The sequence below is a fragment of the Trachemys scripta genome, chromosome 7 (assembly GCF_013100865.1).
Source record: "Trachemys scripta elegans isolate TJP31775 chromosome 7, CAS_Tse_1.0, whole genome shotgun sequence".
Classification (NCBI taxonomy): Eukaryota; Metazoa; Chordata; order Testudines; family Emydidae; genus Trachemys; species Trachemys scripta.
This window is the reverse complement of record NC_048304.1, coordinates 85779824-85797740: the sequence shown is the minus strand read 5'-3', so window position 1 is coordinate 85797740 and position 17917 is coordinate 85779824. Positions and strand designations below refer to the sequence as shown.

Genomic DNA, 17917 nt, shown 5'->3' with positions numbered 1-17917 from the left:
CGGCTCTCCGGCGAGCTTGGCCCAGGAGATCCGAGCAGCTCGCGAGCCGGGGCGCAGTCCCCGTTGGCGCGGCCTGTGTACAAGGGGACGAGTCGCCTCCCCGCTGGGCCCGAGGAGCGGGTGGCACAAAACGCTGGGGGGGCGCAGAGCCGCGTGCCCGGAACGGCCCCACCAGCTCGCGCAGCGGCAGCTGCCACAGGCCGCCCCCACCCGCCGGGCTGCTCCTCCCCGCACGTCCCGCCCCTCCCCTCCCTTCTCGGCCGTCGGCCCCCGCCCCGGGTTTCCTGCTACTGGCGGAGGCCGAGGGAGAAGGTGGCGGTGGAGGCGGTGGACCGAGAGAAAGTGCCGAGGAACCGGAGAAGAGAGGCGGCTGCTGCCCTCCCCCCGCCCCCGGAGTGAGTCCAGCGCCGCCGCCTCCACCACCTCCTCCTTCAGCGTCTCTGCCCCCTTCCCTCCCCCCGGCCACCTACCTCCCCCAGCAGCCGGGACAATAGAGCAGGGAGATGTCCTCCTCCGGCGGCCACCAGCACAGCCAGAGCCGGGCCATCCCCACCAGGACGGTGCCCATCAGCGACGCCACGCAGCTACCTCATGACTATTGCACCACGCCCGGGGGGACCCTGTTTTCTACCACTCCTGGAGGTAAAGAGCACCCCCAGCTGCCCCTGTGGCCAGGCCAAGGCCTCCATCAGTACACGCACCAGTCTCCTCACTGCAGGCAACCACTCGGGGCTCTGTGCAACCAGCGGCGGGGAAACGTGCATGCAATTAACGTGAGGGAGAGAATAGAGATGTAGCAAAGTACATGCAATTAACGTTACACAGCTGGCAGTTTTAATGGGGGCGGGGGAGCGTGAAAAGCGCATGCAATTAAATGGGGGAGGGGAATTTGCAGAGAAGTGCATGCAATTAATGCTATAGTGGGTGCAATTGAAGGGGAGAACGTGTGGGAAAGTGCAGATAGTCAGTCATATGTGGAGTAGGCGCGACCCTCACTTTTTCTGAAGCACTCAGCTTTATTACTCCTTGTGCGGTGGGGACCTCACCTATGGGCTTGCTTGATTTCTACCGTGTTCCTCGGGTCCTCAAAGCAAAGGGGTATAGGAGTGCTATACAGGACCAGAGGCTTTGTTGGGGAGCAAAGAGAAATAGGTGCACCAGAGATCGCTGTACAAAGCGGGGAGGAGAGACTCCAGCACGAATAGGGCCTTTTCCCCCCTCGGTATGTATTTGTAATCTTTGGCTTTTATTTTGGAAGGAAGGATGGAGGGGAGGGGAGGGAAGGAGCTTATGCTGGGTCTGGAGCCAGTTGCACTGGGCCCCAAGCTCCTTCTCCCTTTTTGGTGTGGGGCTAGCGGTGAGATATTTGTAAACAAGGCCTAAGAGTCTAGGACAAGCCCGTGACGGTTGCACAATAGGAGAGGGGGACTAGGGGGAATTCTCCAGCAGCTGCAGCAGGGAGAGAAACATGAACTCCACCGAGAACTCGGAACGCCCCCAGTGTGGAGCCAGCCCCTGGCCGTTATTAAGGGGGCTTGGGATTCTTTTAGCTCTGACTAAAGAAATGCATCAGCCAGCGTGGAGGGCTCAGTTTAAGGAAGTGCTAACTTTGCACTGTAGACTAACACGGATGTAGACTCTGCAGCAACCTCCATTTAGGTCTGTTCTTGGACAACAAGGCTTGCATTAACCTATTGATATGCCTGCTGCTCTTGTTGACTTTATTAATAAAATTGCTAAATAGGAGTCCAGGCATAGGAGCACCAGAGATCCTATTTGTATTTAAAAAAACTAAAGCTTAACCTTGTCATCTCACAGAAGACCAGGCTGACCCATGAAATAATTCCTCCCCACCACCCCAAATAAACATCAATTAACAGTAAGTCCCGTGATGTTACATGACTTGAACATTGCATGAACGGTAGAAGCTGATGTGCATACAGACAGGATTCCTGAGCAAAATGTTGACTTTGTTGGGGGGGGAGGGGAGCTCTTGGGGAAGCACTCACAGATATTTCAGTCTGCAAAGTTGTTTTATTAAATAGCCAAGCAGTCATTTCACAGTAGTTTTCAGGGTTGCTTTAAAAATAGTGCCCTGGTTCCTGGCTTAGATCAGTGGTAAAATATGTGGAAAGAAATTATTAGTGAAACTCTATCCTAATTTTCCTTATGGTCATGCAGGACTAAAACAAAAATATTCAGGGTTGAGAACCTGCTGGTTTTTTTGCGGTATAGTTTTCCCAAAGCCCAAACCTCATTTCCACTTCAGTGTAGACTCAGGATTGCTTCCATTCCTCTTAAACTGGATGATGTTTGCCCTTTCATTGTTACAAATTATGCAGATTATGTGAACATGTGAATTCCACATCGTTGCTCTATCCTATTTTTCTTGTGTCCGTAACTTTTCTCTGCTGGGCGTGGGTAGGTTTGTATGTATGTTGTTGATATCTGCTAAAGAAGCAGGCCTATCCTCCACTGTCTCTTGACCTACTTCACTTGCTCACTTTGCAGATGGCTATAAAAATGTAAACACTAGTGTGACTTTTCTGTGGCTGCCAGAAAGTAGCAAATACAGTTCTAGTGGTGTGTGCATTTTACAGGCCATGTGTAATATTGCTGCATCCTCCTGTGTAATGGACTTCCATCATTGCACTTGTTCTTTCTCCATATTAGGTATTTTAAAATCTTTCTGGCTATTAAGGTATTAAGTGGGGTCTTGCTTCTGTTACGTATTCTGTGTTGGCAGGAGGTGGCTTGCCATTGAAGGTAATCTGTAAATGACAGAAAAAATAACTATTATTAGAAGTATGTGCAGAATGTGATAAAGAAGCTGGATAAAAGGGACACAATATTAATAAATGCATGGAACCTAAATACATGTTCTGAATCTACTATAGGTTGTGAAATCCCTATTTGGTGTGACATTGTAGAATGTATCATGCTGGTGGTGTCAAATCTTTAAAATATTCACAGGTGATGATGATTTTAAAAACTTCACAAAATGATACAATTTTTGAGAAGGTAAAGGACTGGAGTACCTGACCTCACAGGCTTATACTAGTTTACAATGGGGTTCTGTTGTGTTAAGGGTAGGGTTGCAGGACTTTGTTCTTATTTTTCCTTAATTAGTCTACATTTTAAAAATGATTCTGGGGTGAGAATACCCCATGGGAGCTTCACACCGGTACTGCTGCTGCTCAGAAGCACTAGAATGAAACTGACCAGAATCTGTTTGCTGCTCCTTCTGCAGAATATTATAAATAGGAATAAGAGAGGTACAAAGGGTGTTGGATGCTGTAGAACTTGGGGTGTGGAGGAGAGCTGTCCTTGCTTGTGCCTTGATGGGGTTATAGAGGGAGCTATGTTCCACCTTCTCAGCCTGGCGTATTCAGGGAAGAAGTAACATTTAGAATGTCTTCATTGGGAGATCCCAGAATCCTACAACAAGGAAGAGGCATAATTAAATAAACAGGAGAGCTGCACAGAAGAAATGGGAAAGGGAATGATGAAAATAAAAGGTGGGAGGAGAGAAAGGTTTAATTAAATCAAAGTGGGAGTGAGGGGGAAACAGAGATGGACCTCAAAAATGAACTTCCCTACTCTAAAATGTTTGAATTAAAAAAATAGTAGAAAATTCCTTCTACCTCATGTGGCTCCTGCAACAAGCCACATGGAATGATGCCCTTGGTTCAGTGGTAGGTGTGACAGTTTAGTGAGTGGTTCAGAATGAGAATTGTTGATCCATACTGGGAAACTAAAAGAAGAAATAATGTTAAGTTTGAGTTAATGTGCTGCATATCATTTTTATAGTAATAGTTAATATTTAGGACTTCATTAAAACTTTACAGAGTCAAATCCATGGACACAGAACAGTACTAATGCTAAGTTATTTTTAATACAGTTCAGATTGTCTTTTCCTCCCTCCATCCAGAGTGTTCTTGATGGTTTTATTTTAATGCAGTATTTGAATATAAAGGTTACGAATAAATCGGTGGTAGCTACATCTGGCTGCTTTTAAATGTATCGCTCAAGGAAATGAAGGACTTATGCCACTAGATTGAGCCCATTGTACTACAAGCAGACACTACACTGCTAGTTAATCCAGATCTGGTTTGTCTCTGATATCCCTGTTCTAGGTCTTACAATTGGCAGCGTCTACTCAAGTACCAAATTGTGATGTCGAAAATATCATGTGTTCAGGACAACGCCATCACTCTGCACTTAAAACAACTTTCATCCAGGGACCTCAAAGTACATTACAAAGATGGGAAATACTACTGTATTATTTATCTCTGTTTTACAGATAAGGCCTCAGTTTTCTTATGAGACTAAATAACTTGCCCAGTTTTATAAGAGATAAGTGGCAGAATCAGGTATAGAATCAAACAACTCCCAGTTCCCTGCTCCTTAGAATTGTTGCCATCCAGAAAGATGCTCTATGTATAGCCATGTCTATCTGAATTTTTTATTGATTGTTGTTGTAAGTAATCCCTAAAATCACTATAACTGAGATTAGTGGTTGAAGGAAATCTATATGTTTAGTTTATTTACTTTGCACATTCTGACAGCACTTTCTGTCCAGTCTATTTAACTGTTTCCCTGTTGCTCTGTCCTCACTGATGTGCAAGACCCACAATTTTTTTATATTAAAAATAAAATGTGATTGTAAAACTCCTAGTGTTGGTAGGGGGGGCTCTCACAGGTGTAGGACTGCTGTTAAATTTGTATTTTTTAAACTAACTTCATATTAATGGTGTCCTTTTCATAAGTGACAGAGGTAAGAGTTTATCCCAGATATTGGAAAATTAAGAGCTAGTGCAGAGCCCTCAGGAACAGAGTATTGAAGACTAGCATTTGTGAGTGTGGCTGAGGACAACTGTAGGGGACAGGGAATCTACAAAAAAAGAATCCTAGTTCAGTGCTTAGGGAGCAGCAAGAGCCAGTAGACGCTAAGGACAGGCAAGACAGAATTTTGAATGAGGATGCAGAGGCTGTAGCTAGGATAGATCATCCCATTTGTACAGAGCCCCTTCTGTTTTCCGAAAACAGTTGCCTGTCCTTTTGAGTTCATGGTGGCTTTCAAATTAAAGCACTACTAACTACACCTTGTCACCTGTCATGGACATTGGATGTTTTCCCAAGTTGACAGAAATTGTTACAATGAAGAGGGGGTCCTGCCTTTAATAACTTCCTTCTGTAGAAGGTTTCTGGGAATGTTTTGAATTGATCCAGTGTTTAACTCCTTTGCATTCAGAGGTGTCTTTACATGTGCAGTCCTCCTGGTGAAGGATCCCCTTAAAAATTACCAGTTCAGAAAACAGGAGTGGAGGTCCCTGCGAACTGCCCTGTTTGTTTCTGGGAGAGTGCCCTTGACTTATCTTTTCATCATTCTGTTAGACAGTGGCAATTACTATTTCATGTTTCTTCCTTGCCTGGAGCCATTATTTCAGGAGGCTCCTTTCCTGCTACGTGTGCTTTTTATTTCTGCTTATCACTGGAGTAATCTCTCAACACCCACAGTTTGAGAACCTCTAAGGCACTGGGTGATTTTTTGTTCTCCCCCCCCCTCCCCTCCCCTCCCCCTTGAACTGAGGCAGGAAAATATTTTGTGGACTCCCAATGCCCCCTGAATCCAAGTAGCAAAATTTCTGAAGAATATTTCAGCTGGTAGCCTATTAGTACTACATGGAAATATTAAATAATATCTCCCAGAAGCCCTAATCAGGATCAGGACCCATTGCTCCTTTTAGTACGATGGGGGAGAAAGGGGGATAAAATAAGACTTCAAGTGTTGCTCTGCAGTTCAAACACAAAGAGCTTTGTACATGATACAAAATATCTTGTTGCAAAACAGCTGCCCATGGGTAAGATGTCTGATGCCTCCCTGAGGTGTGGAATGACTGAGGCCCATTGCTTAGAAAAATTCTGAGTGTAACTCTTAAACATGCAACTCTGATTAGCTTTAAACTAGCAACGTGAAGGTTGTATTTGATCCATTTCAACATTTACTTTTCTAAAGAACAAACTTGATTCACTCAAAGTTGCAAGTTGTTGCTCTGAATCACAGCTTGGTGCACATAATTTTAAATGCCTTTTCTTAGTTTGCTTTTGTGTCTGTTTTGTACTGTTTAATGGTCAGAAAAGGGACTGCAAAATGGTTCTGTAGTTTTCATTCTCCTCATGTGTCTTTTGAGTCATCTGCTCCGTGTACTGTCAAAACCAAATTTATTCCTGTCAGCACTGGAATAAAGCTGTGGTGCTGCAGAAGAGAAGAGCCTTCTTTTCTGCCTTTCCCTCTACCAACAGGCTAGCTAGTTCTGCTCCAGAACTTGGGTAGTGAGGGATGATGTGGGAACACAGCTTGGGTTTTTTGTACACCAGGATGATCTTGCACCACTGGCAGTTGGAAAAATCTTGTTTTGACTTGAAACTGAAAAGCTCTGATTATAGAAGCACCTGATAAAGACTAAAAGTGGGACATGACGATGACTTTTCTGACCGTAGCTTCACTTCAGATTAAAAATAGTGTTCTCTATCTTTCTGCAGTTCTAATCTTGGAGTGAAATCCTTGCATTTTAAATCTTCAGTCCTGACAACGTAGTTTCTGCTCTGAAATGAGTGTTCTGCCTCTTTAAATAGGCATCCACAGGATATAACCTGTGACTGTCTGAAACTCTTACCTCTAGGTGGGGCCCTGCTATTGGCTCCAGGATCTTTCCAGAGCAGGAAGCCTGTGTAGACAACGAATCCTGAAGTGTGTGAGTAATATGTTTGATACTTGGGGTAGAAAGACGAGAGGAATCTACTTGAACGTGATTTTTTGGAGAGGCATGGGGGAGGGTTGGACCCTTCTCTGGGCCCCAGGAAATGCCAGTCTATCCTAGTGTGGGATATTTAAACAGCTTTCCCCAGTGCTGATGCCTCTATGTATCTAGTTTCCAGTTAATTATTGAAATTTTTGTCGGTGTTGCTGTCTTCCCTTGAACCATCAGCAGCTCAGTAGGTGTTTGAACAATGATATGTTCATTATTCATAGCAGAGCAATCGAAGATATTTAGTCTGTTCTATCTGTGTCCATCGCCTCTCTTCCTTTAACTTCTCTCATCCCAGTCCATCATGGCTATTCCTACTTCCTCCCACTTCTCTGCTGGCCCCTCTCCGTCACAGATATTACTTTACTTTAACTCCAAGGGCTCCATTTTCAAGGCCTCTCTCTTCTTCACACCAGGATCTTTGTTCCCTTTCCTGAACACTCAGTCCAACTCATCAGTTTCCAGCATTGGACTTCCCCCACTTCCTCTGTTCCTCTACCCATGCTGCTGAGTGCCTCTGAGGAAAATCCAGAGATCAGTTTAACTTCCTCCACTACAGATAGCCCCTCCTTGCCATCGGCTCTATCGCCTAATATGCCAAACAGCTTTTCTTCTTTCCTAACTCCTATACCCACAGCCCTCATGACAGCTTCACCCTTGACTGTCTCTTCAAACCCACTCACCTGCTGTACCTCCTTTTCAGCCCAAGATTTTAACTGTTGTTTTCGAAAGAAAAATTGATACCATCTGCCATGAGTTCTTGTTCCATCCCCTCCACCTCTACCTTCAATCCTGGGATCCAGCACTGAGCTCTTTGAGGCAGGGATTATTTTTGTTGTTGTTGTTGTTCTGTATTTGTACAGCACCTAGCATTATGGGATCCTGTCCATGACTTGGGCTGCTAGGTGCTATCACATACTACTTAACAGTAATTGTGTGGCCTTCATACTCTTCACTTCTAACCCCTCAATCATCTCTCCACTCTTGCTCATTCTTATTCAGTCTCTCATTCTCCTTTTCATCTGCATTTATGTACAACACTCTTACAAAACCAAGTCTAACTCCACACCGCCCACTTTCCTGGCTTCCAACCTTGATGTCATCCTCGAGACACATCCCCATTTACCCTAATGTACAAGGATGCACTATCTCCAAAACCTATTGTTTTCTTTCTTTCTCTACAGCTCCGACCTTTACTATGCCTTGGCCAGAAGGGACCATTCTGATCACCAGGTCTGACTTACTGTGTAGCACAGGCCATAGAACTTCCCCAAAATAACTCCTGGAGCAGATCTTTTAGAAGAACAGCCAATCTTGATTTTAAAAATTGTCAGTGATGGAGGATCAACCACGAGCCTTGGTACATTGTTCCAGTGGTTAATTACATTTTTAACAGTGAGAGTATGTCTTATTTCCCTTCATAATTTGTCTAGCTTCAGCTTCCAGTCTTTGGATAGTGTTATGCCTTCCTCTGATAGATTGAAGAGCCAATCTTTAAATATTTGTTCCCCGTGTAGATACTTATAGACTGTCATCAAGTCATCCCTTAACCTTCTCTTTGTAAAGCTAAATAGATAGATTCAAGGAGCTCAATCACTATAAGGCATGTGTTTCTAATCCTTTAATGAGTCTCATGGTTCTTCTCTGAACCCTCTCCAATTTATCAACCTCTTCCTTGAATTATGGGCACCGCAAGTGGACGCAGTGGTCATACCAGTGCCAAATACAGAGGTAAAATAACCTTTTCTACTTCTACTTGAGATTCCTGTGTTTATGCATCCCAGGATTGCATTAGCTCTTTTGGCCACAGCATCACACTGGGAGCTCATGTTCAGTTGATTATCCGCCTCGACCCCCAAATCTTTTTCAGTCACCGCTTCCCAGGATAGAATCATAGAATATCGGGGTTGGAAGGGACCTCAGGAGGTCATCTAGTCCAACCCCCTGCTCAAAGCAGGACCTAATCCCAACTAAATCATCCCAGCCAGGGCTTTGTCAAGCCTGACCTTAAAAACCTCTAAGGAAGGAGAGTCCCCAATCCTGTGTGTATGGCCTTCTCCTTTTTTCCCAGATGTAGAGACTTTCATTTAGCTATATTAAAATGCATATTGGTTGCTTGTGCCCAGTTCACTGAGTGATCTGGATCACTCAATCAGTGACCTGTCCTATTCATTATTTACCACTCCCCCAATTTTTATGTCATCTGCAAACTTTATTAGTGGTGACTTCATGTTTTCTTCCAGGTCATTGATAAAGATGTTGTATACTGTAGAGCCAAGAACCGATCCCTGCAGGACCCCACTGAAAACAGATTCACTCAATGACAATTCCCCATTTACAGTTACATTTTTGAAACCTATCAGTTAGCCAGCTTTTAATCCATTTAATATGTGCCATGTTAAGTTTATATCTTTGTAGGTTTTTTTAATCAAAATATCATGCGGTACCAAGTCAAATGCTTACAAAAGTCCAAGTATATGACATGAATACTACCATTGTTATCAACTAGACTTATAATCTTGTCAAAAAAAGATATCCAAGCTAGTTTGACAGGATCTCTTTTCCATAAACCCCAATGCTGCGGGTTATTGATTACATTACCCTCCTTTAGTTCTTTATTAATCAAGTTCCATATCTTGCCTGGGACCAATGTTATGTTGACGGGTCTATAATTACCTGGATCATTCCATTTTCCCCTTTTTTAAAATTAGCACTACGTTAACTTTCTTCCAGTCTACTGGAACTTGTCCATTGCTCCAAGACTTCTTGAAACTCAACATTAAAAGTTCAGCGAGCTCCTCAGCCAGCTCTTTCAAAACTCTTGGATGCAGGTTATCTGGACCTGCTAATTTAAGTGTCTAGCTTCTGTTTAACATTCTCTAGAGATACTAGTGGAATGGAAAGAGCGTTAGCACCATATTATGAGACTGCATCATCTGTTTTTCCCCACATACAAAGCAGAAATATTTCTTCAACACTTCTGCCTTTTGTGTTATTATTGATAATTCTATCATTTCCATCTAGCAATGGGCCAGTAACATTGTCAGTATTCTTTTTGTTCCTAATATATGTATAAAACTCCTTTATTGTCCTTAAATCTGTTGACCACAGATTTCTCTGTGTCCCTTGGCTTCCCTTATCAGTTTTCTACTATTCCTAACGTCTGATTTATATTCATTACCATCAGCTTCTGCATTCTTCCATTTGTTATTTTTTACAGCTATCTTTGATTCCTCTTTAAATTAGGTTGGTTTTTTTAACCAGCACAGCCTTCTTCCTGAGTTGTGGGATTGTAGCTTTTTGGGCAGCAAGTAAGGTGTTGTTAAATGATTCCCAATTATATTAACATTTTTCTCATTAAATTACTGCTCACAGTTGATTTGGCTCATAATTATTTTCAGCTTTGTAAAATTGGCCTTAATGAAGCACTGTGTGTGCAGGACCTTATTGTGCTTGTGCATTATGAATGTGATCAAGTCATGGTCACTTGTACCTAAGCTACAATTAACTTTTAGTTCTGTGATTGGTTCCTTTTTATCTGTTAGAACAAGGTCTAATATAGAATTCCCCCATCTTGGCTGCAACACTCTTTGAGTTAGGAAATTGCCATCTATAATGTTTAGAAATTCCAAAGATGTTTTAGTACTGGCAGCAAGAGACCTCCTACATGTCACATGAAGTACCCAATGATCACAATGTGATGTTATGTCCCATATTCTTCATAGAGATATTGTTATTATATGAATATGGCATAATTAAGATGCTTTATGCAAGATGGGTCATGTGAGGCAGTGGTTTTCAAACTTTTTTTCTGGCGACCCAATTGAAGAAAATTGTTGATGCCTGCAACCCAACAGAGCTGGGGATGAGGGGTTTGGGACGTGGGAGGGGCTCAGAGCTGGGGCAGAGGGTTGGAGTGTGGTGGTGAGGGCTGTGGGGCAGGCCAGGAATGAGGGGTTCAGTATATGGGAGAGGGCTCTGGGGTAGCAGGTTGGGATGCAGGAGTGGGGCAGGGCTCTGGGCTGGGGGTGCAGGCTCTGAGGTGGGGCTGGTGATGAGTGGTTTGGGGGGCAGGAAGGGGCTCTGGGTTTGAGGGGGGCTCAGGGCTGGGGCAGGGGATTGGGGTGCAGGGTTACCTCTGGCAACTCCCAGTCAGCGGCGCAGCAGGGGTGCTAAGGCAGGCTTTCTGCCTGTCCTGGCACTACGGACTGTGCTTGCCCTGGAAGCAGCCAGCAGCAGGTCTGGCTCTTAGGCGGAGGCACGCAAGCAACTCCATGCAGCTCTCACCCACAGGCACTCCTTTCCCCACCCCCTGCCAATGGGGGTGCAGAGACGGTGCTCAGGGCTGGGGCAGCTCGCAGGAGCCAGACCTGCTGCTGGCTGCTTCTGGGTTGCAGCCTGGTGTCAGAACAGGTAGGGTCTAGCCTGCCTTAGCTGGGCAGCACCGCCAATGGGACTTTTGACGGCCAGGTTGGTGGTGCTGACCAGAGTCAACTTGACCCAGTGCCTTACATTCCGCGACCCAGTACTGGGTCGCGACCTGCAGTTTGAAAACCACTGATGTGAGGTATCATTGGAAAGGTTATGATTTACTGAATATGATTATCTATTTGTATGCATGTGTCATTTCTGTATCTGAAGTTAGGAATATTGACTATGTAACAATTACAAGTGGGTTTGTACCTGGGGAATGCCCACCAGACAGAATGCAATGAGTCTGGCTAGTTAGTCAATGGGCCATTAGGGAGAACAATAGGACTTTGCAGATGCTAATCTCCCACCTTCCTGGGACTTCTTCCTGAGGATTTATGCTTTGACACTGCAGGATCATGTTACTTGGTTCTGGACTCCATTTTGGACTGCTAGTATTTTTCCACTAGTAGTGGGTTGGGATCAAACTGGGAAACAAAGGATTCCTGTCATATATAAATCCTATTTAAGGGGAATGAGTTAATCAGGGTCAGTTCTTCACTGAATCGCTGCCCTAGATGACTGCTAAAAACACCTATGAACTGGGGAAGAAGGGACTGGACCCGGGGAAGAAGGTGCCTGGCCTGTGAAAGGAGTACTTGTAGTTCTAAGCTGCAAGCAAGAGCAGTTTGTCTTCAAGAAACTCTGCAACCTGCTTAAAGCAACATTTAGGGTGAGAAATTACTACTTGTAGATAGTACACTAAAGAAACTAAGCTTAGTTTGCATGTTTGCTTTATTTGCTCAGTAATCTGCTTTGATCTGTTTGCTATCCATTTTAATCACTTAAAAATCTATCCTTTGTAGTTAATAAATTTGTTTTCTCTAAACCAGTTTGTGCAATTCATAACTGCGGGGCAAAAAGCTGTGCATATCTTCCTCCACATTGAGAGAGCGGGCGATTTTCATGGGCTTACGCTGTACAGTTCTGTGCAGCACAAGACAATACATTTTTGGGTTTGCACCCCAGAGCGGGTGTGCACTCGAGTAGTGGGCAATCCCCTAGCTGATTCTTCCCATGCAGAGCTGATTTCAGTGTCTGTGTCTGTCTTTCTGCAGCTGGGCATGTCCCTACCTGTGTGTGTGCTGGAGGCAGCTTGAGGGCCTGGCAGAGCAGGACAGGGTGAAGGAGCCCAGGCTGGTGGGACTCCAGTACATCAGGTGGCACCCTGGAGTGGAGGGTAACCTGTCACACACAGGTTCTTTTCCTACACATTGTAGAAAGGTGCATAAGGAAGTGGTCTTCCTGTTCCCTAGTGTGATTTGGTAGTCTGTAGCCAACACCAACTAGTACCCTATCTTATGCTTTTGGTGTTCAGACATTGATCCATAAGCCCCCAAGATAATTTTCTTCTCAGTTATCAGTGACTTGGAAACAGGTAATGCCATTTTTGGCATAGAGTGCTACTCCCCATCCTCTCTCGCTCACTTGATCATTTCTAAATGGGCTCAGCACAGGTAATAGTACTAGTGGGCAGCAGTCCACATCACACAAACTGTCACCATGATTGGTGCTCATGGATATAGAGGCCTGCAAGGGTGACAACTAGTATGTCGTTGTACAATTAGATACAATTGTCCTTTCCCCTTACCCCCTAGAAGTCCCACCAAGTTACACTGGAAGCACTTTGGAGAGGAAACTTGCATTATCCTGTCCATGTCATACTATACGGTGGATAAATAGAAGACTTCAATGTCCAGAGCTGTCAGTTTCCTTTCAGAAACACTGCATTAACAACAACAAAAAATGTTGTAAAAGTTAAGGATGGTCAATAAGTCTGGTTTTGGACTTTGTTGTATCTATAATGTTAAACTGGAGTGAGTCTACTTATGTTTATTTTGCGTTTATAAATATGTATATTTGGCTTCGAGACATAGGGAATGTTGATGTTTGTTGTACAGTTTGCGAGAACACTGAACAGTTTGAAATGAAGTTGCCCAGCAGTTTCTCCCCTTTATTACTTTTTTAGGTAACAGAAAAAGACTGAAATGTAGAGTGGGGAAGAAAGAGTTGTTATGAAATAGGACTCATTTCAAGCTAAGCCTTTTTTATATTCTCTCATTTTGAGGGCACCAAGAGTTGGCTCAAGGGTGGATTCTCCAGTGCTGGACATTGTTCTGACTTGAGAGCATCTGCATGTAGGGTGTTGGGGCTGTCTTTCCTATATGGTCTGGTGACATGCATTTAATCAGTGCCTCTTTAGGATTGCAGGAGTGGGGAAAACAGGCCTTTGAACTAAGGTAAAAGGCAGTGCCATTCTAGGGCATCAGGAAGTGATTGGAGTTGACCTATCTCCCAAGCCTAAATGCTTCTTTTCATTTCTTCTCATTGTACCAGCCTGGGGGTGGGACTCCAAGTGCCTCTTTCGTCTGAACCTTGCTCACATTGACACGTCATTATCAACACACATTCTGTATGTATTCGTAAATGCTGATTTTTCTCCTTTTGTCTGACTGTGTGCTAGGTACCCGAATCATCTACGACCGTAAGTTTCTGTTAGATCGCCGCAATTCCCCCATGGCTCAGACCCCACCATGCCATCTCCCAAATATTCCAGGAGTCACCAGTCCTGGTACCATGGTCGAGGATTCCAAAGTGGAAATAAACAATCTGAACAATCATGACAGGAAGAATGCAATGGGTAAGAGAGACTGGGTGATGGTAGTGGTTGATACTCTGGTTAATTTCTTTATAGCTCCCTTATTTGTGATTTTAGCAGATCTTGTGTTCAGATATCATGGTGATGGGCTCATTACATATAAATATCTGCAGCCTGAAATTTAATATGTAGGTTTCCTTTCTCAGAGTGATATTTTTTTTTCCGTAATAGTTCAGTAATTGTTGTTTAAGTCTCACGGACAGCAAAAAAGACTCGTCTGGTTTCAGAAATATTTAACTTAAATATGGCTTCATTTTCCTCCTCCCCCCTCCCCCGACCCCCCTTGAAGTTTTGTATCCTGAAACTGTCGTGTGAAATAATACGTTTAGAGGGTTTTTATATATCTGTTAGGGATGTAAAATGTTAACGGGTTAACCAGTAAGCATTAGGCTTACTGGTTAACTGACCTTAACAGTTAATTCATGGACCGCTGGCTGGATTGTGGCTGCGCTGGCCGGACCCTGGCCACGCAGCACCACACGCTGCGCCCGGCCCCAGCCCCGTCTTGCTGCCCAGAGAAACCCCAGCCCTTCCCCCTTTAATCGGTTAACCGTTTAAACAATATTTACATTCCTAATATCTGTAAGGATTTTATACTGCCATCCATTGCTCCTAAGCATCTTCCATAGAAAATTGTTGGCCATAGCGAAGTCCCTAGTGGACTTCGAGATGTTTTTGTTACTTCTCCCTCTTTTGGGTAAAATTTGTTTAGGTAAAATGTGTGTGTGTTTTTTTTTTTTGTTTGTTGGTTCAGGAATTTTTATTTTTTAAGCAGGGAACATTTAGGTAGATGGGAGTGTCAGCGTGCATCCCATTCTTGCCATGGTAGAAAAGCTTTTAAAAAAAACCCAGAAAGTACATTTGAAGATCAAAAACTCCTATGTATACAGGGATGTGATTAAACAAGTAACTGTTTCCTGCTGTACCCTATCTCCCCATAGACCACTGGGTGGCTTTCAAACTATCTTTCTTTTTCTTTTCTTTTTTAATGAGATGTGGGTAGCAAGAGTCAAGGGACAAAGTGTCTTTTGCAGTAATATAGCTCTTTATGTGTTCATAGGACTGTATATGCATTAATTAATATTTAGCAATAACTAGGACATTTGCATTGAAGTCAAGGCTGTTACTGATCTTCATAGGACCTTTTACAAATAAAGAACCTAAAATAAATTGATAAAAATTTGTGACATTTTGGTGATTATTTTTTTTTTTAAGGCTGCCAACTTAAACCAATGATTACTGAGACAGGGCTGTGCACTCTGTCCTTAATGCATACTGTAAGTGATTGCAGCATCTCCCAAGAAGAGCATGTTCTTCCATAATGGATTATCTGATTTGCCCTATCTACTGCGCAAGGTTAATTATGGGAATTAAAACTACCATTATATTATTTACCAGAAGATACGTTAGGAAATAGCATTGGGAGGTATATTGGGATTGTCTTTCCTCTTGAGGGCTTTCTGAGATCTCCCTCTAATGCGGCTCTCCTTTTTCTGTTGCCAGGGGATGATGCTCAGTTTGAGATGGACATCTGATTACCCCAGAGTGTAACCATGGAGAGGCAGCAATTCCTGATACCTGTGCATACTCGATTCTGCTAATCGGATCAGTAACTGAAAGGTGGAAGAGGCGGCGGTAGCAGCAGTCTCCATCAGACTCCCCACCTCATCTTCCAAGTGCCAAAGGATAAGAATCTAGCTCCCCAATCCTGCTCTTCCCCCCCCCACTTTTTAACTCCCATCTCCCTGCTCTGTGACTGAATGGATGCCCTTGTCAAATTATACAGAGCTGAGGAACACTCCGAGTGGAACCTTAGCATCTCGCACTTTAGAGGCACCCTGTCAAACCATACACAAGCGAGAACGTACCTCCATCACCAATTGGATATTTATTGCAAACAGCAAAGGGGCCAGGGACTGGTGGATTTATGCTAAGTGGAGATGGCTTTTTCTGTGTTCCCCTCCCTTCAGCCTGATCCCAGCTCACAAAGGGCTTATGTTTGCACAGCAAGTAACCAGTTGTAATATGGTGTCTCAAATACTTTTGATCACTCGCATTTTAGAAACTACAAGGAATAGTGGGAGAACGGGTAAGAGTCTCTGCTCAGTCTGAGTTCCTTTTCCTCAGTGGGCAGAGCACTCACTTGAGTAACTCTGGGGGAACCTGGGTACTAGTCCCACTTGTGACCTTTCTCCATGACTCTGTGTGCCCTGCAATGTAACATGTTCTCTCTTCTGGAGACGCATAACCTTAATTCATTTGCTCTTGTACCTCCTTGCTTTCCATCCCGCTGACAAACTTTTTGATGATACTTCTTAATGTTATGTGTATTTAATGGAAGCTGTCAGTTCATTATACTGCTGATTCCTCTTCCTTTCTTTCCATCCCAAAGGAATGTCACCCAAAACTTCTCACTTTCAGAAACTTAACCCTTTATTCCCTGAGTACTTTAAATGCTAAATCAAATGCTAAATCAAAACTTTTTTTTTTCTGAGATATGGGGGATAATATAAGATATAAGGTATCTTATATTATCCTCAGGACTTCCTCCATTTTTGCCCTTGTTAGTTTCTCCTGATTTCTTTGCTGGTCCACATAGACTGTTATATTGAAGGTACTACAGTAATGGTTAATTTCCAACATCCCCCATCTCGCTTGCATTAGGGGGAGTGTTTTTCCCCACTAACAGTTTTAATGAATACACTTATTAAATGTTTATAGTTTCAATTTTAAGACCTCCCATCAGAAGGGAAAAAGCGAATGTCAACAAGCACTCTCTGAGGAACAGTGGGCCTGCTTCTCATCTTACACCAATCCTTCCATTCATAGTTCACTGTGCTCCTTTCAATCACTGGCTCCATTACTTTTCCTCCAAGATCCTTTGTAATTAACTTTTATGTTCACTGCTGGGGTGTATATTGGCTGACTTGTAAAATTGAACATTCGCCTGCATGGGTCATTTTTGGTTCCACACTGTCCAGTTTTGCTCCAGTCCATATCTTGCCAAAGGGATTAGCTGGACTAGTGTGGATTTTGACAAGAGTGTAGTGCTTACTGGCCAATTCCTGTCTGGCCTTGCCACTTGAAAGTTCTTGATGGGTTTGATTTAGTTGCTGAGGGCATCACTCAAACTGTAGCTGGACTTGTTTCCCATTGCCCCGCTTGCTGGGAGACTGCGTATCTGACATGTGAGTCAGAAATTTACACAGCTCAGTTATAAATTGGAAAAGACCATTTTCTCTTTTGGTATGCAAAAGGGACACTTTCCTGGTAAAATACTACTTTGGGGAAGGAAGATTTCCTCAAAAACTCATTTTTCCCCTCTTCCCTTCAAAATGTGAATAACACAGGAACAAAAGCTCTTTGTAATGTTTGATCTCTCAGGAATAAACTCTTTAGTGTATCTGGGAAATGCAGGGTCTCCTTAAAGCTTGGTGATGGCCAGAAACGTGACTAAAACTACACCTCTATGTCCTGTATTTATTCTCTGGCATTATTCCACCTATGTTTAGTATGAAGGATGCTATAGAAAGCTCAGTTGTACTTTGTGTCTCCCAGATCCAATTTGTTCAGTTAAGATATTCCTAAAGTGCACTACAAGTTCTGCCTCATGTAGGAAACTGTTTGCCTTTTTTTTTTTTTTCCATTCTGCTTCATGCATCATCACTAACAATAGTTGCTGGAATTTAGCAGGTAGTTTTGTTAATAAGGCAGAACAGAATCCAGATTTGCTCTGTAATGCTGATAATAGTAAAAACTTGGGTTTGTCAGTGAACTAAGCAGAGTTGATTTGGGAGAAACAGGAAGAAAAAATGGGCAGTGACGAGGTATCATTAGTCACTTTTCTCCTCATAGTGATACATTTTGTTTTGTTCGTAACTTCTCAGCTTTTCAAAGCACTGCACAGGCGTTCAGCTATTTAACTCTTTTATTATAAGAATTGTGCTGCTAAAATCCTGTTGCAACACTGAAAATG

General features: G+C 43.4%; 2 protein-coding genes across 3 annotated transcripts in view; one reads left to right on the top strand and one right to left on the bottom strand.

Annotated features, from left to right (window-relative positions):
• LRRC20 (leucine rich repeat containing 20) overlaps positions 1-757 on the bottom strand; it is a 181078-nt gene extending 180321 nt beyond the window's left edge. Inside the window, exon 1 of one of the 2 annotated variants that reach the window (XM_034776309.1) lies at positions 702-757. The gene's annotated coding sequence lies outside the window, so the exon portion shown is untranslated. Of the gene's footprint in view, position 1; positions 161-701 lie in introns of those variants that run through there. The other variant, XM_034776310.1, reaches the window with a different exon arrangement.
• EIF4EBP2 (eukaryotic translation initiation factor 4E binding protein 2) lies at positions 195-16298 on the top strand. The gene is made up of 3 exons (XM_034776314.1): positions 195-642; positions 13747-13923; positions 15445-16298. The coding sequence occupies exons 1-3, from the start codon at positions 504-506 to the stop codon at positions 15474-15476; spliced, it is 348 nt and encodes a 115-aa protein (XP_034632205.1). The 5' UTR covers positions 195-503; the 3' UTR covers positions 15477-16298.
• The last annotated feature ends 1619 nt before the right edge of the window (positions 16299-17917 follow it).

Excerpts from the sequence above, each read along its gene's own strand:
- EIF4EBP2 (XM_034776314.1), top strand. The coding sequence starts at position 504 with ATGTCCTCCTCCGGCGGCCACCAGCACAGCCAGAGCCGGGCCATCCCC. Across the intron at positions 643-13,746 it reads GTTTTCTACCACTCCTGGAG|GTACCCGAATCATCTACGAC; the intron begins GTAAAGAGCACC and ends ACTGTGTGCTAG. Across the intron at positions 13,924-15,444 it reads TGACAGGAAGAATGCAATGG|GGGATGATGCTCAGTTTGAG; the intron begins GTAAGAGAGACT and ends TTCTGTTGCCAG.